The sequence below is a fragment of the Symphalangus syndactylus genome, chromosome Y, assembly GCF_028878055.3.
Source record: "Symphalangus syndactylus isolate Jambi chromosome Y, NHGRI_mSymSyn1-v2.1_pri, whole genome shotgun sequence".
In the NCBI taxonomy this organism is placed as follows: Eukaryota; Metazoa; Chordata; class Mammalia; order Primates; family Hylobatidae; genus Symphalangus; species Symphalangus syndactylus.
The window spans coordinates 27,678,564-27,700,076 of NC_072448.2; the positions used below are offsets into that span (position 1 = coordinate 27,678,564).

Genomic DNA, 21,513 nt, shown 5'->3' on the forward strand with positions numbered 1-21,513 from the left:
CCAGTTTGAAGAACTTGAGTGTCATGGTTCATGCCACTGGGCCTCTGGGGATTGTGTTGAATAAATATTTAGAAATAGTGCTTTATGAGTATGGCTGTTAGTTAAATATTAGGGAGTTATCATGTGATTGCCTGATGGATTCTTCTCCTCTACTGCATAGATACAGCCAATATACCAAGATAGCAGTATTGTAACAGAGAGTTTAATAAACACAGCTAGTTTAGCAGGAGATAGGATTTTATTACTCAGATCAGTCTCCCTGAAATCTTGGAAGCTAGGGTTTTCATGGATAATTTGGCCGGGAGGGGCTAAGCAGTGGGTGCTGCTTATTGGTTGGAGATAAAATCATAGGGGTGTGGAAAACAGTCCTCATGAGCTAAGTCAGCCTTTGGGTGGGGACCACATCACTGGTTGAGTCATGAGTCATAGGTCCAAATGGAGTTAGTTGTAAGAATGCAAAAGTCTGGAAAACATCTCAAAAGGCCCCCCTTAGGTTCTACAATAATGATGTTATCTATATGAGCAATTGGAGAAGTCATAAATCTTGTGACCTCTGGCTTCAAGAATCCTGAGTGATTAGGGATTATAAGAAAGCAAGCTATGGAACAATGGTGGGTTACTATTAAACTATGCCTACATCTTAGCAGAATTCAGACCCCTCCTATAATCCCAATCTCCATGGCCTTTCACGGTCTTACAAAGGTGGTGTCATTACTGGGACAAGGAGGAGGTCAGTTTTAGGAAGAGTCTCTTATCATCCTTGATTCAAAGTCAAACTATAAATTAAATTTCTCCATGTTTATGTTGGCCTATGCCTAGGAATGAACAAAGGCAGCTTGGAGGTTAGAAGCAAGATGGAATCAGTTAGGTGAGATTTCTTTCCCTATCATAATTTTTCTATGTCATGTTTCTCTCACTGTCATACTTTTTGCAAAGGTGGTTTCAATTACAATGAAAATACCTGAGCTACAATATTTCCAAGTTTTATCAGCATCTCTTCTAGAGATTAAACAGGTGCTGCAGAGTTGACATTCAAATCCACAGGTGGAATGAACAGAAGCTTGCGCCTGGCCCACGAAATGAGCCCATGAGAAAAGGTGGCATGTCCTGTGGGCTTCCACGAGGTGTCTCTTTCAGATGAAAGTTGAGTCTCTAAACTCCTTGATAGCCAAGATTCACAAAACCGGTTCTCATTACTTTCAAAAGTGAATTAACTAAAAGGCAGACAAGGGACTTTTGTTAGGTGATTTGTTTGAAGAGAAATCCTTAGAGGGCTTATTTCAACCTGGAGCGTAATGTCAATTATTATTAATAGCTTAGAATATACTCTTGATAATATTAAGGAAGTAGTCTCTAATTCTTTTGTCTTTAGAAGACTTTAAAATAATAATGGATTGACTTGATAAAATCCCCTTTAATATCTACTCATTTATTGATTTATAGACTCATTTTTCAGAGATGTAATATAAGCTATAGTAATATATTAATGTTTTTCTTAATATTGATCACTTCTATACTTGGGATAAACCCTTTGTGCTTTTATATTATTATTTTAATGTATCATTAAATTCTACGTACTGACATTGTTATTAATCACATAGTTTTGTATTCACAAGTGAGATTATTCTAAAATACTTTTGATTATCTTCATCAGGGTATTGGGAACAGGAGCTTATATCTACCTTATAGGATAAATCTTATAGCTTTCTGTCTTTTTGTAAAGACAGGGAGCAGAAAATACCCACATTAAATGTTTCTCATTTGTTTCATTCCTTATTATAATTTCAAATTCTTATTTGATCTTACATCAATTTGCCATTGTCAATATATTTTATGTAAAAATAAGACATCTCATTAAGGTGTTTCATTACTAATAGAATATAATTATGTACACCTCATAATTGCATTTATAATAGTGCATTAAAAGCATTTCTATTGTTACACCTCCCTTTTTCTCTCATGTTTTGAATCTTGCTAGTGTTTAAGTTCTTCTTCTTCTTGTTTTTTTTTTTTAGATGGATTCCCACTCTGTTGCCCAGGCTGGAGTGCAGTGGTGTGATCTCTGCTTACTACAACCTCTGCCTCCTGAGTTCAAGCAATTCTCCTGCCTCAGCCACCTAAGTAGCTGGGAATACAGGTGTGCACCACCAGGCCAGGCTAACTTTTGTATTTTTAGTAGAGATTTCACCACGTTGGCCAGGCTGGTCTCAAACCCCTGACTTCAAGTGATCCACCCACCTCTGCCTCCTGAAGTGCTGAGATTACAGATGTGAGCCGCCACCCCCAGCCCCAGGTATTTTAGTACTTTAATATTACTATTTATTTACTAATTAATATTACTAATATTATTTTATTTTATATTTAGTATAATATTCTATACAAAAATTGCTAGTATTTTAGTTATGCTATTAGTCTCTTCTAAAATACATTTATTGCTAGGTTTCATGGTTTCATGTTGTTTAAGTAGACACTGTAATTATTTTCTTTATTTTAAATTTTAGGTAGAATGCTTCATTTTGTTTATTTTCACCTTTTTATTTTATTACAAAATATTCAAAGTTAAGAATTTATTTTGGAGCATTGCTTTAACCACACTGCAGTCATTCATCACTTAAAAAGAGATATTTTCTGACAAATGCTTTGTTCAGCAATTCCATCATTGTGTGAACATCATAGAGTGAGCTTACACAAGGCTAGATGGTAGGGCCGACCATACACCTAGGCCATATGGTAGAGCCCATTGCTCCTTGGCTACAAATCTATTTGGCATATGACTGCACTGAATTCTGTAGGCGACTGTAACACAATGACGTTTCTGTATCTAAACATAGAAAAGAAACAGCAAAAATGCATTATTATAATCTCATGGGAGCACTGTCATAGAGTTCATCACCGACCCAAGTGTCATTATGTGGCACATGACTGAATATATGTTTCTATAGTGGTTTTGGTGGCAGGGGTTATTTGTGTGTGTGTGTGTGTGTGTGTGTGTGTGTCTGAGACAGAGTCATACTCCATTGCCCAGGCTGGAGTGCAGTGGTGGGATCTCAGCTCACTCCAATCTCTCTTTTTTGATCTTCTGCAAATGACTCTATTCTAAGTACAGCCCAAATGTTGGCAAACTTCATCAATGTTTGAACTAGACATCACATGGACACCAACATCAGTGGCATATTCCCTTCTTTTCTACCCTGGTTTCTCCTTTGGCATCATTTCACCCCAAAATATTTCTGTTCATCTCTTTGGAGGGCAGAATAATGGTCCCCTAAAGATGCCCAAATTCTAATCCCCAGAACGTGTGAATATGTTATCTTACATGGACAAAAGTGGTTAAGGACTTTGAGATGAGGGTATCATCTCAGATTATCCAAGCGGGCTCAACCTAATCACATGAATCCTTAAAAGAAACTTTTCCAGCTGAGGTCAGAGTCAGAGAGAGAGGCTGGGCACAGTGACTCACGCTTGTAATCCCAGAACTTTGGGAAGCTGAGGCAGGAGGATCGCTTCAGCCTAAGAGATTGAAAGCAACCTGGGCAACATAGCAAGACTGTCTCTACAAAAGAAAAATATAAAAATTTGCCAGGCATCAAGGTGCTAGCCTGTAATTCCTAGCTACTTGGGAGACTGAAAAGGGAGGATCATTTGAGCACAGGGGGTTGAGACTGCAGTGAGCTATGAATAATATCCCTTCTGAATAATCTGAGATGATACCCTCATCTCAAAGTCCTTAACCTTGATCACATCTGCAAAATCATTTTGTCCATGTAAGATAACATATTCACACGTTCTGGGAATTAGGATTTGGGCATCACTGCACTCCAGCTTGTGCAATAGAGCAAGACCCCATCTGAAAAAAAAAAAAAAGTCAGAGAGGGAGCTGTGATTATGGGAGAATGGTGAGAGAGATGCAATGTTCCTGGATTTGAAAACAGAGAAAGGGGCTATGAAATGAGAAATGTGACATGAGCAGCCTCTAGAAGCTGAAAAGGGCAAGGAAATATCTGATCTCCTAGGGCAGGGGTCCTCCACCCCCAGGCCGTGGCCTGTTAGGAACTGGACCAAGTAGCAGGGAGTGAGTGGAGGGCAAGCAAGCGAAACCTCATCTGAATTGACATCTGCTCCCCATCACTCACATTCCTGCCTGAGCTGCACCTCCCATCACATCAGCTGTGGCATTAGATTCTCACAGGAACGTGAACCCTGATGTGAAATGCACATGCGAGGGAACTAGGTTGCCCCCTCCTTATGAGGGTCTAATGCCTGGTGATCTGTCACTCTCTCCCATCAACCCCATCAATAATTAATTCAGTATATATTACAATGTAATAATAGAAATAAAATGTAATAATAGAATAAGAGAAATAAAGTGCACAACAATGTAACGTGCTTGAATCATCCAGAAACTACCACCCCCACCAACTGCTTGTGGTCCATGAAAAAATTGTCTTCCATGAATTTGGTCCCTGGTGCCAAAACAGGTGGGGACCGCTGCCCTACTGCCTCCAGAAAGAGGAACATGGCCTCCTTGACACTTGATTTTAGCACAGTGAGGCCGATTTCAGTTTTCTGACCTATCAAATTGTCAATAATACATTTGTATTGATTTAAGCCACGAAATCGGTGGTATATCTGATGGCAGCACTATGAAATTAACACAGTCCCCAATGCATGCTTTTAGATGGCTTACCAACCAGCTGCAGGACCACTCTCCCACCTTTTTCTTCTGCTGCTCTGGTTGTTCAATGTTGGCTGCTCCAGAAGCCACTGGAACAACGTTAACACTGCTAGGATACAGCAGAGAGAGGAAAATGGCCAGGATTGGATCCAAAGGCAAATAGGACCTGGAAAGACTTGGGAATGTTGTCAGGATCAAATGAGTTAGTATACGCAAAGTGCTTTCAACAGTGCCTGGCTCATGGTGTTATGTTTTAGCTAATGCTTTCTCACTTCGAACTCCAGGGGAAGATGATTGAGTTGGCCATACTCCTTACTTCATGATATGTCCTCTGGACCTGTGCATGGCCTATCTTGCTTTCATTCATTCATTCATTCATTCATTCATTCATTCATTCATTCATTGACTGCCTTTAATTGCCACAACTCACGCCAGATCTCTTTTCTTCCCTAAACAATCATTTTAATATATCGTTTGTGTGTCTCACCTTTTGAATGTGTTTTTACAAAGTGCACTTTTTTTGTGTGCATGCAATTTTTAATTTCTGTAAATGACACGAATATAGAATAATTCATTTGCATAAGAACTAGTTTTTTTTAAAGATATAAGCTTGTATCTACAGCCATTGCTTCTATCTACTTCCTAGTAACCCATGGTATAAATTTATTGTGGCTGACCCCTCCACACTGTTAATGTACAAAATATTTAAGCCTTGAACAACATAGGCATGACCTAATGGGGAGGTTGCCTCAATGCTGGGCTGGAGCTGGGTCCCAGAGGCTCCTGAAATTCAGAATTTAATCTTAAATTGCTGCAGCAGGAAAGGTTACAGTAGGTTTGCAGGGAAGATGGAGAGGCATTTATTAGGCTGAGAAGCAACTATTTATCAACCCACATGACACGAGGACACTGTTTCACTATTTCAACAACCTATGTGGCTGTATCATGCCTATCAGCTGAATATTACCCCTTGTGTTAGTCTGTTATTGTGTTGTTTAAATACCTGGGGCTGGATAACTTAAAAAGAAAATAGGTTTATTTGTCTCATCATTCTGTGGGCTGTACAAGAAGCATGGCACCAGCATCTGCTCCTGGCAAGGCATCAAGAAGCTACCAAACATGGCAGAAGATATAGAGGGAGCTGGCGTAACACGTGGCAAGAGAGAGAGCAAGTGAGAGAGAAGAGGGAGTTTCCAAATTCTGTTAAACAATCAGGTCTCACATGAACTAACTGAGTGAGAACTTACTTATCACAAAAGGATGGTGCCAAGCCATTCATGAGGGATCCACACTCATGATCTGATGTGGTTAGGCTTTGTGTCCCCACCCAAAGCTCATCTTGAATTGTAATCTCCAAGTGTTAAGGGAAGAGACCTGGTGGGAGGTGATAAGATCATGGGAGTGGTTTTCCCCATGTTGTTCTCATGATAGTGAGTTTTCATGAGATCTGATGGTTTTATAAGTGTTTGGCAAGTTTCTCCTATGCTCACACTCTTTTCTGCCACTTTGTGAAGAAGGAGCCTGCTTCCCCTTCTGCCATGATTGTACGTCTCCTGAGGCCTCCCCAGCCATGCTGAATTGTGAGCCAACTAAACCTCTTTTATTTATAAATTACCCAGTCTTGGCTAGTATCTTTATGGCAGTGTGAGAATGAACTTATACATGATCCTATCACCTCCCACCAGGCCCTGCCTCTAACATTGGGGATCATATTTCAACAGGAGATTTGGAAGGGACAAATATCCAAACTGTATGACCCCTGCCTATCCCGATATCTCCACTTCTAGTAATGAATTCCCAGGAATCCTCCAACTTCCCCACCATAAACCATAATGAAAAAATTCCTTGTACAAGTCCCATTACGGACCCTGAGATAGATACCAGGCAAGGAATTGCTGAGGCATGTGTATGCATATATATAATTTGCATGAGTAACATCACAATGGCTGTACCAGTCCACCTATCCACCAACAGAGCATGTGGCCTCCCACAGCCCCACCAGCTCTCTAATTTTCACCTAGTCCAGTAGTCATGAAGAAGTAGTCACTGTAGTTTGAATGTGCATTTGTCTTATTTCTAATTACCAGCAACCTTTGGCTCTCATTTTGTGGTCAAAACCTTGGTGACTTCCCATTCTACAAATATCCTTTTCATAGCAAATCTTCTCTTTTTTAAAAAATGGGGTTGCTTTCTTTTTATCACTTATAGGCAGGAGTTCCTTGTACAGAAGTGTCAAGGTATTTGTCAGAGGTGCTATCACCTAATGCTTCCACAACTACAAATTCTCAAAGGGTCAGCCCTGCACTAAAGACTGTGTCAAGATGAGGAGACTGGCTCTCTAAGTGACTCTGCCTCACACACTTTGGAGTTTGAGACCAGCCTGGCCAATATGATGAAACCCTGTCTCTACTAAAAATACCAAAATTATCCAGGTGTGGTGGTGTGCGCCTATAGCCCCAGCTACTCGGGAGGCTGAGGCAGAAGTATCATTTGAACTCGGGAGGCAGAGGTTGCAGTGAGCTGAGATCATGCCACTGCACTCCAGCCTGGGTGACACAGTGAGACTCCATCTCAAAAAAAAAAACAAAAATGTTCAACCTATACTACAGCTTTAGGACTTAACACATACTTACCTGACTTACTAGGATATAGGCTTGAAAAATATGAATATACTTAAGAGGAAAATGAGACTATAAGAACCTGAAATCAATACTGTCCTTGAAATATAGGCCATATCAATACAGTATGCGTACCATACTACTTAGTATAAATACAAATTTTTAATCACTGTCTTGAGATCTTATAGAAAGTCATTCACTGAAGAAAACCTTACCTTCAGCAACACTCCAAGGATACTGCCTTCCTCTGACCCTTTTGCTATTAACTTCAATGATAGTATTACCACCAACCACAGCAAGAGGTAAGCGGTATTATAAAACAAAGTATTCTTGTTCAAATACATCTCTGTAGTCCTCATAAATTCAAGAATAAAAAAAGTTACATTACTCAACAGATTAGCCAAAAAAAATTTTTGATAGAAACTTTTGATAGTTTCTGCATGAGTTTCTATAGGCCACTTAACGAATATTTAGTAAAATGACATCACATTATATTACTGACAAGGTAAACAATAAATAAAATTAAATTTTCTCTCTTTTTTTTTTGAGATGGAGTCTCGCTCTGTTGCCCAGGCTGGAGTGCAGTGGCGCAATCTCAGCTCACTGCAAGCTCCGCCTCCCAGGTTCATGCCATTCTCCTGCCTCAGCCTCCCCAGCAGCTGGGACTACAGGCACACGCCGCCATGCCCGGCTAATTTTTTGTATTTTTAGTAGAGACGGGGTTTCACCGTGTTAGCCAGGATGGTCTCGATCTCTTGACCTCGTGATCCACCTGCCTTGTCCGCTCAAAGTGCTGGGATTACAGGCATGTGCCACCGCACCCTGCCAAATTTCCTCTTTAAAGTTAAGAATATTCAAGAATATACTGGGCAAATTATTTACTAAAAATCACTACAGAAAGTTGTCTCATACTTGAGAGGAAAAAGGTAAAAAATATATTAGCATTGACTGGGCGCGGTGGCTCACGCCTGTAATCCCATCACTTTGGGAGGCTGAGGTGGGTGGATCACGAAGTCAGGAGATGGAGACCATCCTGGCTAACATGGTGAAATCCCGTCTCTACTAAACATACAAAAAATTAGCCAGGCGTGGTGGCGGGTGCCCGTAGTCCCAGCTACTCGGGAGGCTGAGGCAGGAGACTGGCGTGAACCCGGGAGGCAGAGCTTAGAGTGAGCTGCGATGTGCCACTTCACTCCAGCCTGGGTGACAGAGCAAGACTCTGTCTCCAAAAGAAATATATATATATATATATATATATATATATATATATATATATATATATATATATATATGTGTGTGTGTGTGTGTGTATGTGTATATATATGTGTATATATACACGTGTATATATACACATATATATAGAAAAGCATTTGGGGATAAAAAAAAGGAGGCTAATGACTAGCCTGCCTACTTAATCATGAAACAACTATAACAGTACCTAAAGCAGGGAATAGTATATTTGCCAAGCTCTAACCATGAATTTCAAATCCAGGTGACTGGATTTGTATTCATCCATACATAGCCCTTCACAATTCTGTGGCTCCCGGAAATATATAACCAGCCATTTCATACAACTGCAGACATTCTTCACTGGTGAGGTGTAAGCATTTCATTATTCCAAGGTATTTGCCTACATAATGCCATTATTCAGTATACCGTTTTTAGGGCCAAAGTACTTAGAAAACCATGATAAATTAAACTACAGAAAATTATTTTGATGTAAATTTTTGGTTGGTTTCTATTATTTTTAATTGAAACATAATTGTACATATTTGTGGGGTACAGTATGGTATTCTGATACCTGTATACAAATATGTAATGATCAAATTAGAGTAATTTGCACATTTATCAACTCACATTTATTTTTCAGTATTGGGAACATTCATAATCCTCTCTTCTAGCTATTTGAAAATATAGACTAAATTACTGTTAACTACAGCCACCCTACAATGCTACAGAATGCTAGAACTTATACCTCCTATCTAGCTGTAGTTTTGGTTGGCTTTTATAAAGACAAAAGAAACACATTTTTGTCTGGCAATTAAAACATAACAGAAGGAATTCTCTCTTTTCCTTTCTCATCACTTATTTTTTAGGAGGGAAAAAATTAAATAATATGAAAGCCAGTTAATTAAAAACAATTGGAAATAAGGATTGTGTTATTCACCTCAGTAGCTTATACAATTCCTTATTATATATACTAGCTAATCTTCAAAGTTAACTATAAAGTTGAATTCAATATTAAATCTCCCTAGGCATTTTGTAAGCTGACTACTTAAAACACTGATACTTTTGATCTTTCCTGTGGACGTTGTAGTATGTTTCCAGGGTCTCAGATTACTTTAGTGTATGTACAGGATGAACCTACCTTTATCTTTTTAACAAGTTTATTTTCTTCTTCATCATCTGTTTCTGAAAATTCATATATTTTAATTTTATATTCTTGGATTTCTTTCATTATGTAAAATGGAAGAAGTAGTCAGCCAAAGAGCACCATACATAATTAGTACATTAATAATTAGTCCATTAGTCTTATGTTTATTGCATGCTTCTTAGATTCCTATATGGCCCCTTGTTTCCAGATCCTTTACTGTTTTTTAATGATGCAAAATTATAATCTAAAATCAAAGTACTATGCTGGTCTTTTTTTTTAAACTGTAAAGTTGATATATAAACACCAAATCCAATTACTTCAGAAGTGTTAAAGTCATATAGCTACCATACCAAAAGAGTTCCAAAAAAGATGTGAAACTCCAGAAAGGGATTTCTCGGATTGATTTCCACGACAATGACTGTAGGTCATTTATTTACAATGACTGAGATTTTTCCTTTAGATATAAATCCCCAAGTGTCTTATTTAGTTGAATAAACAGGGCTAAACTCACCTAAAATTTTTAGTAGAATCTGGCAAAAGTAAAGTAAAACTAAGTACACTACTGGTCCCTGCACATTCATCAGAAAAATCCTTGCATGTATACGTGCATACACACAAACTGAGGAGCAACAGTTACAAGATTAGGGAAGGACACGGAGAAAACACAACCTAGAAATCAAGAATTAATAAGGAGAATGCAGAAAACTAAAGAAGACAACTTAATAATAACATCAGGAAAAATCTAGTTCAAATTAAATTATCATATCCAAAATCACTCCAAATTCTAAACAGAATATAGACATCCAAATAATTTCCAACTACCTATCCTTCTTTGGGCCCAAACCAACGGCAAATATACCTAAAACTAGCTTCCCTGCCTATACTTATATTTTGGTTCAATTTTCGTGGCAAAGGTTCCCAGTAGCTATAAAAGGACCCTGAACAAATTGTGTTATATGGTTACTATACTAGATAGAAGCAAACAGAAATAAAATTGTCACTGAAAAAAATAGAACCACATATATTTTACAATTAGGGTATGTACCTACATATATGTATTAAAAAAACAAAATAAAACAGAATAAATGCGGTGAAAATACATGATGAGAAAAACGAATAATAGGAGCTGGCTCTAAAACCAGTGGTTTTAGTCAGAGGTTGTATATTAAATGACCTGAGTACAACCACCAGAAGTGACCAATTTGAGAGAAGAGGTCACTTCATATTCATCCTTTTTACTTTTATCAGTAAAAATCCAAATTGAAATACATAATAAAAGAAGAGAAATGTATTACATGATAGTATTTGAAACTTAGCACATTACAAACTAAAAATGGAAATGTGTGTGAAACAGAAAAATGCTAGATACAGTAAAAACGTACTCAAACATTCTGAAAATTTATATGAATTTAGCATAACTTCAAAGCAAATTTTAACAGGCTTTTAGCAACGGGCTTCAAGGTAGTCTGAAATTCATATTGAAAAAGGTGAAAAACAAAATATTTTGTTACAACAGTACTATATGGACAATAGAGATAATTACAATCTATTTTTAAATATTATACAAAGTTGCTGTGGTTTAAACAATATACTACTGGCCAAAAATAAAGACTACTGGAAGAGAGAAAGGTTCCAGAATTGACCCTACATTTCATGAAATGTAATATATAATGAACCAAACACAATAAAATTAGAAATATGTGTGACTGTATGACTCAATATTATTGAGACAACTAGACATGAGTCTAGAGAAACAGTTTAGCGGTCTTCCAGCTAGCTCAGTCATACAGCATGAGACTCTTAATTTTAGGGTGATGGGTTTGAACAATAACTTAAACTATAAATATCCTATAAAGTGCACTGAAAACAAAAATCGGATATAAGCAGCAAAAGAAAAAATATAAAACATACAGTGAAAATGACAGAGAACTAAATATCCAGAATAAAAAGAACCCATATCAGTAAATACGGGCAATACCAAGTACTACTTGTCAAAAAGACAAAGGATTTGAACAGGTGTTTACAAAACGGGGAAAAGAAAACTTTGTTTTTAAAATGTTCAGCCTTTCTGGAAAATAAAAGGAAAAGATAAAGAAATGATTAGGTACCACTTCATTCCCAAAAGGTTTTCCAAATAAAAATAACAATGCTGGCAAAGTCACAATGAAACAGATGTACGCTTTACAAAGTGAATTTGTTTTAGTGGGGAAGCACTGTGACAAAATGGGGAGTGGGGGAGATAAAGACCCATCAAAATAATCACAGCCTTTGAAAGAATAATCCACTTCCTGGGAATTCATTTTAAGAAAATAATTGTAAAAAGTATGGGGAGAAATTTTCTGTGTGTGGGCGTTATTAAAGAACACTTAAGGCCGGGCGTGGTGGCTCAGGCCTGTAATCCCAGCACTTTAGGAGGCCAAGGCAGGTGGATCACCAGGTCAAGAGATCGAGACCATCCTGGCTAACACGGTGAAACCCCATCTCTACTAAAAATACAAAAAATCAGCTGGGCGTGGTGGCAGGTGCCTGTAAGTCCCAGATACTTGGGAGGCTGAGGCAGGAGAATGGTGTGAACCTGGCAGGCAGAGCTTGCAGTGAGCCGAGATCACACCACTGCACTCCAACCTGGGCAACAGAGTGAGACTCCGTCTCAAAAAAAGAAAAAAAATCACTTAAAACAACCATATTTAAAAACTGACAAAGGATAAGGATACTATGATAATGAGTAAGAGCTTTGAGGGGAAAACTAAGGCAGAAGATTCAAGAGTTATTTTTAATACAGCATAGATGACAATACAGTAAAGCAGTAAGAGGAATGGATTGCAACACATTATACTAAAAATAGTAAAAACTGCAAATTATGAGAATGGTATAAGAAACCTGAGTTAACACATCGTGCTCACCTGTTTTTTAAACTGTTGGCATTCCTCTGGTGTGAGTGTGTCTGCTTTGGCAATAAGTGGGATGATATTCACTTTTTCATGCAAACGCTTCATAAACTCAATATCCAATGGTTTAAGTCTGAAATACACAGTATTTAATATGACTGAAATGATCAGTTTGGGAGAACAAGATTCTTCACATCCCCAGTTAGATTTCAATTATCTTCAATTGGTCAACTGACTCTCAAATCTTCATACACAGCCCATATCTCACTGTTACGTTCCAGATTTCTGTTTACCCAGTGGATATGCTACCCGGGTATTCCATGGGCTCCTTAAAATCAAAAGCTCATCTGACCCTCATTTTCTCTCTTCTATGCTTCCTATCTCAGTGAATGGCACTACAGTCTACCCAATTACTCAAGTGTGAAACCTAGGATTCCTCCCCTCCTCTAATCCTCTTCCCATATATATAGTATGTGTATAGATGTATGTGTATATATATGTATATATATATATGTATATATATATATGTATATATATATATGTATATCTCCATTTCCATTACTTTAGTCTAGGCCACCAAGACCTTTGAAATGAATAACTGTAATATAAACCACCCATACTGAAGTCAGAGTGGTCTTTCTAAATCCAAATCTTATTAAGTTATGCCCTGACCAAAAATCTTATTAAAGACCAGATGCCTTAACTAGTATGGCTTACGAGGCTTGTGAAGACATAGATTCCCCAGCTGACCTCATTTCTTAGCATTCTTAGCCTTTCCTTTGCCTCCTGCTTCCAATGTGCCAACCTTTTTGAACTTCTTACAATTCCTTGAAAGCACCATACTTTGACATCTGGCCACAGGCTACTACCTTGGCTGGAACACCCTTCATTATCATCCTGCTTCTCCTTGGCCTGGCTAATTCCTATTCATCCTCAGGACACTGGTTTATGATCCAATTTCCACTGGGAATCCTTCTCCAACCTAAGAATAGGCATATTTCTATGTGGTCACAACGCTTAATGTGCTGTAGAATAACTGCCTGCCTGCATACAGATGCTTCCTCACTATGATTGCACTTAACAATTTTTCAAATTTTTGATAGTGTGCAAGCAATAGGCATTGAATAGAAACCATACAACCATTCTGTTTTTTACTTTCAGTATAGTATTCAATAAATTACATGAGATATTCAAAACATTATTACAAAATAGGCTTTAAGTTAGATGATTTGTCCAACCGTAGGCTACACTATAATGTTTAGTAGGCAAGGTGTATCAAACGTATCTTCAACTTACGATGGGTTAATGTAACCCTGTCCCAAGTCGAGGAGCATCTGTATTTGTTTCTCCCATCTTCTCACTGAAATACTCTTTGCAGAGAGGGCCTTGTCTCATTCATGTGCATCCTCAGGACCTAGCACGGTATCTAACACTCATCAGGGTGCCCAAATATTTGCTGAGAAAAAAGTAAGCTGCTGTGATTTTCCTTATGTCCTTCAGCAATTCTAAATGAGAACCAAAGTCCTCAAATCTAGAATACACTGTGGACTAAAATTTTATGTTTCACAAGAATAAATGAAGACACTAGAAATATTTTGAAAAGGACTACCATTCTAAAGTGGTATTCCTTAATTTTTATAAAAACATGAGAAAAACGAAATAAAGGTCTCATTCTGTTATTAACTGTATTGAATAATACTAATAATTGAATTGACTGACATTTTAAAATGCAGAAAGAGAAACATATATATTAAAATTGGGGGGATCAGAGTCCTAACACTAATAAGATGGTCCAGTGTTTTTATTAACAAAGATTACTGTATGTACTTCACTGTGGTAGTAAGGCTGACAGGCAGAAAGAGACAGTGGGGGGAGAAAGCAAACATGGAGAATTAAGATAGTTGCCTATTCTAATTCTCCTTGTCTTAAATCTCTTGAAATTTGACACTGGCATTCAGAGAATAGGGAGCACAATGAAAAAGAGTGTGTGGATGGAATAACACTGTTTATATTATCTGTAAACTGTGTTCTTGCCTCACTAGTGTTAACTAAACGAACCTATCCATTTCTATTTACTTTTTTGACAGGGTCTGGCTCTGTCACCCAGGCTGGAGTGCAGTGGTGTAGTCATAGCTCACCATAGCCTCCAATTCTTCCACTTTCGACTCCTAAGTAGCTAGGACTACAGGAGTGTGCTTCCATGCCCAACTAATTTTTATTTTTTTTTGAGTTTCACTCTTATTGCCCAGTCTGGAGTGCAGTGGCACAATCTTGGCTCACGGTAACCTCTGCCTCCCGAGTTCAAGTGATTCTCCTGCCTCAGCCTCCCAAGTAGCTGGGATTACAGGCATCCGCCACCACGCCCAGCTAATTTTTGTATTTTTAGTAGAGACAAGGTTTCACCGTGTTGTCCAGGCTGGTCTTGAACTCCTGACCTCAGGTGATACCCCTGCCTCAGCCTTCCAAAGTGCTAGGATTACAAGTGTGAGCCACTGTGCCCAGCCCCAACTAATTTTTTTATTTTTTGTAGAGACAGGATGTCACTATGTTGCCTAGTCTGAGGCCTCAAGCAATCCTCCTGTCCTGGTCCCCAAAGTGCTGGGATTACAGGCGTTAAGCCACTGCATCTGGCCTGAACCTATCCATCTTTGAAAAAAAACTTAAGTTTTGCTTCTTCATTATATAAAACACTAAATAGAAATGCCATGAATTATTCAATCTCAGATTTCTAAATTATGGTTTTTCAATTTATACTGATGAGCAATTTAAATTGCCACTGCTTTATTAAGCCATTATGTCAGATACAAGCCTGCTTATTAATCCAGTGACAAAAAAGTTCAGTTAATCTAAAATTTTAATAAATCTTAAAGGCATTTAATATAAAGTATTAAAATCCAAATAACAAGATTTTCTATTTAAATGTAAATCAATACTTGCTGAATACTTATTTTAATATCCCAACTTTTAAAGAGAAAGATATTTAAAAATAAATGATAAGGAAATTAGAGAAGTCAACTTCTTAAATATAATCAAAGGGAAAAACAAACATTGAAGTCAGTTTAAAAATTAAACTTTAGGGAGAAAAGGTAAACCTTGTAAAAGTCTCATTAAATTTCAGAAGCCTACAAAACGTCGGCAACAAAAAAACATTTAGTTCACATGTATATTACATTCTGGTTGAATTTTTTTCTTCTTTCCATTTAGTTTTATATTGGCTGGTCTTTTCATCAACAAATTTAGTTTTTAAAACTTGTTTTTAAGCAATAGGAAATCCTTTATCATTTCTAGAAGATAAACCCACACTAGAGAGAAAAGACTATTTAACCTCAAAGTCTACAGCATAATAAACAACTACAGGGTAAATGATAAATTTTTTTTGTATGTATGTATGTATGAATTTTTAAGGGAAAATATCCTGTATAAACTCACTGGATGATAGCAATTTTTCTAAAAGCAGTAATTAATACTTGAAGGATAAAACATTATTTTAAAATTCATGTTCCAAGTCAGTTTTTTACTTTAATAATACTTACAAAATAGGGAACAATGCACATGAAGGAATAATAACTGAAATCATAAATTAGCCATGCATGCAGTTCATACTTTGTAGAGGGAGGTAGGAGGCACTGAAAGTACATGGTTGGACCAATTTATAATTACTCTAAAAAGAAATCCCTCTAAAAAGCGAACCTAGAGACTACCCAGCCAAGATGGAAAGGCTCTGATTAATGTATTAGACTGCATGGAATTTCAATCTGTAGTGAGCAGGGTATCTGGAACTGTATACATAAAATTCTGTGTCATATTCTTTTTTTTGAGGAGGAGGAGTTTCACTCTTGTTGCCCAGGCTGGAGTGCAATGGTGTGATCTCGGGTCACTGCAACCTCTGCCTCCCAGGTTCAAGCGATTGTCCTGACTCAGCGTCCCTAGTAGCTCGGATTACAGACATGCGCCACCACGGCTGGCTAATTTTGTATTTTTAGTAGACACGGGATTTCTCCATGTTGGTCAGTCTGGTCTCTAACTCTCGACCTCGGGTGATCCATCCACCTCAGCCTCCCAAAGTGCTGGGATTACAGGCGTGAGCCACCACGCCCAGCCTCATATTCTTTCACTTAATCCACAATATCATGTACCAATGGGCAAAACTTTGCTCCATTTCTAAAAATAGTTAAAACTGAGAAATTATTCAAAGGTACATTTTATATATAAGATATAGCAATTTTAAACATCTTACCCCTTGTGACAAATAAAAAATGGTGCAAAGCCACTAGATATCATTTGAATGTAAATTTTTTTTCTTTTAAAAATGCTCTCATTTCCCATGCAATGAGAAATAAAATTTTCCCCAAAGGGATGGGAGGAATATTATTTCATGAGAATTACTAAACTTGGAGAGAGTCCAGATCTAAAATAATAAAATCGGTTATAAGCTGACAAATTTTAGTGACTTAACTGCAGGTTAAGATTTCACTTAGCTGGCATTCAGGAAAAGGCCCTGACAAGTTAAATGAGAAAGATTTAAAAATATAAATTCAAGAAGATACATAAATACTCATAAAAGGTTATACAGTGTGCTGTATTTTTGAGATTACTTTTTTTGAGCCTTTTAAGTCAAAGAGTCAGTTTAGTGATTTAAATATGTAAACTGAGAATACCATTAAATGATAGACTGGATTAAGAAAATGTGGCACGTATACACCATGGAATACTATGCAGCCATAAAAAAGGATGAGCTGATGTCCCTTGTAGGGACATGGATGATGCTGGAAACCATCATTCTGAGCAAACTATCACAAGGACAGAAAAACAAACACCGCATGTTCTCACTCATAGGTGGGAATTGAATAATGAGAACACTTCGACAGAGGGCGGGGAACATCACACATCGGGGCCTGTTGTGGGGTGCGGGGATGGGGGAAGGATAGCATTAGGAGAAATACCTAATGTAAATGACGAGTTAATGGGTGCAGCAAACCAAATGGCACATGTATACATATGTAACAAACCTGCACGTTGTGCACATGTACCCTAGAACTTAAAGTATAATAATAATAATAAAAACTGAAATTACCTCAACAAAGGCAATGTGAAGTAGTTACAAACATGTGCTACGCAATCCTGCCTGAAGGTGGGAGTCTTCAGTCATGTAATGGTCTAGGGCACAGCAAAAAAGAATAAATAAATATAAAAAGAGTATTAAACATAAAAGAAGAAACATTTTTACCCACTCCAATCTGACAGTGCAAACATGTAAGTATATAATTAAGGCTCCCTTATCCATCTAGAGTGATAATGGGCATTGACCCATCTACAAAAAAAAAAAAAAAAAAAAGAGAGCGAGAAGCCAAAAATAGAAGAGAAAGGTATACTTGAAGGAAATGGTTTACACTACTACTGTAATGTGAGTGTTAGATAACTTAATGCTGTTTAGCCTGATGCTACTACAGTTCTTTCAGTGGAAGATGGTGGAGTTACAATTACCAGGCGGCTGAATTATGTATGCCGAGTTACTTACCCAAAGGAAAAGACTGAGGAAGAATAACTGGAAAAATCTGCAGTTGTCGATGACACATATATGTAATCAAAATAAAGGGGAAGTACAAAGAACAAAAAAAGGGAGTACAGGCTAACTATAACAGAACAATCACATCAGATTAATGTCTAGATTTGTAGGTCTTGTGCCCTAATAAACAAAAAGTTAGTAATGACAATATGATACCTAAACAACATGTCTATGACAGCTAAGGTGAAACAGAAGCCAAATAGATTTATTGTAGAAAGAAATGGCACAAGAAAACACTGGCATGCAAGTGCTTTTGGTAACCATCTCTTACGAGACTTATAATAAATAGCGTCTTTGATTCTGAGTAGGTCTAACTGGTATGGCTACTTCTCTTCATTTGGTCGTTCAGTTAGTAGCAGAGTGGTCAACATGAAAGCTAAATTTGCCACACTGAGACCTCAAACCATGGTGGCAACACTGTTTATTTCCACGAAGCAGGGAAAATCCTTATGAATAAAGAACTAAGAAGTAAAATCACTTAGCTTATACAGGACTTAAAAAGGCTTTTCAACTAAGACATTTCTACATGAAACTTGGTACTTCATAATGGGTATAGCTGTATGTACTTCACAAACTTAAAGATTACTAAAATATGCACATACAGGTAACAGTAAGCAACAACAACAAAAAGGAATCAGAAGTATCAAGGTACTGACCCATGTCCTGAAGGAGCAATGAAGGATAAACAACACTGCACCCTGTTATCAGGCATCTGATGTCTGTTCGTGCATGATTCTGTATTTAGGTAGTCCTCAAATTTACTATCAATATAATCAATAACAGGCTGCAAGCTATAGAATGAAAATAAACAAAAAATTAAGTTGCAATTCTACATATGAATTAACTGATGACTGTTAACGGACAATAATCGATATTTTCAAATAGGCAAAATGAATTTATCAGTGGAAGATATGTCCAGTTATTCTATATAAAGATTCAAAAATATAAATTATGTTGAATAAATCTTTATTCATTACTTCAAAACGTTCCAAATGAAAGAAAATAAACTATTTATTGTTGAAACACAGCTAAATTATTAGCATATTATTTGCACTAAGTGTATTAATAACACACTTCATAATATGAAAACAATTATATTCAGTTTTAAATTTCAAATGAGAGATTACTTTAAATAATATAGAAACTTCATGATGAACTTAGGAGTTTTAATAGTTGACAGAAAAATACCTCAAAAACAATGTGAATTCAAACAAAAATAAAAATATTATTTATAAAATACTAAGATAATTACTTCAGACTAAAATTTCATAGTTGTTTTCTTCACTTAGGACTTATGGAAAAACTGAAGGTCTAAATATCAGGTTTAAATTAGGATTGAGATAGAATTTATACAAATGGATAAAATTAAAGCAAACAGTTTTAAATTTCTTACAATACTGAGAATTCTTCTATCTAGCTACATTATTTTAGAGTATGTCTTAAAAACAATTTTATGATAGGTATTATCTCCATTTTACAGAAAAGTATATGGATTTAAAGACATTAAACAACTTTATCAAATAAGTGGCAAAGTTCGTATACGAACCCAAGTCATGTTACTTGAAGTTAGGTGACCTTTGCTAAGATGAGAAGTGGCTACAGGCTGCTGTACCATTTAATAAGAAGTGCACATCTAGAGTTTAGCCCCTTGCTCTATAAAGTGTGATCTACCATCCAGCAGCATCAGTATCACCTGGGATCTTGTTAGAAATGTAGAAATACAGCCCATCTCAGACCTACTAGAAGAATTAAATTTAACAGGATACCCAGGATTGGAATGCATAGCAAACACTGAGAAGCAGTAAATTAGATCATATATACCTTGGGAGTCTTACAGAATTGCTATTGCCATTCAACTATGATATGGTATTATCCCACTGACTAATATAGAACACTGTATTTAAATAACATAGCTTTTCTATAATTCATGTTTTCTCTACATCGTCCAACACAATTTTCTGCAATGATGAAAATCTTCATATATGTGCTGCACAAAATGGCAGCCACTTGCCACATGTGGCTGTTGAGCACTTGAAATGTATCTGGAGCAAATGAGAAATTGCATTTTTAATTTAATTAATTTTAACTGATTTATACATATGGCAAATGACTATCATACTACATAGCAGAACTCCAGGGGAATTGGTTACTATGTCACAGTGTCATCTCTAGGAGAGTCCTTAGGACAAATTTGGAAAGTTCTAGTCAAGATAATTCTTCTGATTAACTGTACTTGTTCTCCTTTTTTTTTTAATTTGATGAAGTCATATTTACCATCTTACACTGGCTAAGGGCAAGTTTGCATCTTACCTCTAAGGAAGCATAATAAAAGTTACAACACGTGCTTTGTGTGTATTAATATTATTCCAGCTTATCATCAATTAACAATACTAATATCCATACCTGTACAGTCTTTTTAATTCTGTGAGAAAGACCTGGATACTCTGCAGAATACAAATCTATGAGGAATAATGAGTTGATTAATGTCGACTTTCCAAATGCACATTCGCCTAAAAGAAATAAGGGAAAATATCTGTTAAACTCACCCACTTTACTCAACCTTAACTATTCAACAGATGCTAGAATCAAACTGGCTTTATGCAAGTACTTCTTGGTGAGACAATGAAACGACTTTAGAAAATATGCTACAAAGAATAAGTATCTTGTCCTCAGTTTCTTAGCTATCAAATTAAACTAATGTTTCCAACGATTCTTTTCAGCCTTCTAATTATACCACTTATATTCATTAAAAATAATGTATCTAATAATCTACATTTTTAACAGTAATGTATTCCCAAAGAAAAAAGTCAGTCATTATTAAAAAACCCAACTTGGAGTATATATCCCTGTTTCAGTGAAATAAAGTTTTTGTTTATTAATAGACAACAATGAATGAATAATAAACAAGAAATCATGCAGCTATAAAAAGCAAAAATCTGCTAATACAAAGAATAATTAATCCCAATGAACATCTCCATATAAAATTCTAAATCACAAAAAATACTCTCTAATTTAGCCACCCATCAGCCTAAATATAAGGGTGCTTCTCCACAAACCAGAATCCAAAAAATCTTAGGTAATTACTTTTTCTACTGCTTCTACTTGAGGTAGGAGGTAGACACGAAGGAAGCTAGGGCATGATTTCTACTCTGACCACATACTCTTTTTCGACTCTCCATGTCTAGTCCAATACATATAGTCTAGTGTATACTAACCATTAAAAGTATACCAAAATAGGCCGGGCGCGGTGGCTCAAGCCTGTAATCCCAGCACTTTGGGAGGCCGAGGCGGGCGGATCACGAGGTCAGGAAATCGAGACCATCCTGGCTAACACAGTGAAACCCCATCTCTACTAAAAATACAAAAAATTAGCCGGACGTGTTGGCAGGCGC

General features: G+C 36.8%; 1 protein-coding gene across 1 annotated transcript; it reads right to left on the reverse strand.

Moving 5' to 3' along the window:
• Positions 1 to 842: 842 nt before the first annotated feature.
• Positions 843 to 21,300, reverse strand: LOC129476733 (septin-7-like). The gene is made up of 8 exons (XM_063635440.1): positions 21,283 to 21,300; positions 20,525 to 20,580; positions 18,778 to 18,912; positions 12,571 to 12,688; positions 9,661 to 9,754; positions 7,509 to 7,604; positions 4,688 to 4,784; positions 843 to 1,160 (listed from the first exon to the last, which is right to left on the reverse strand). The coding sequence occupies exons 1-8, from the start codon at positions 21,298 to 21,300 to the stop codon at positions 1,007 to 1,009; spliced, it is 768 nt and encodes a 255-aa protein (XP_063491510.1). The 3' UTR covers positions 843 to 1,006.
• Positions 21,301 to 21,513: the final 213 nt, after the last annotated feature.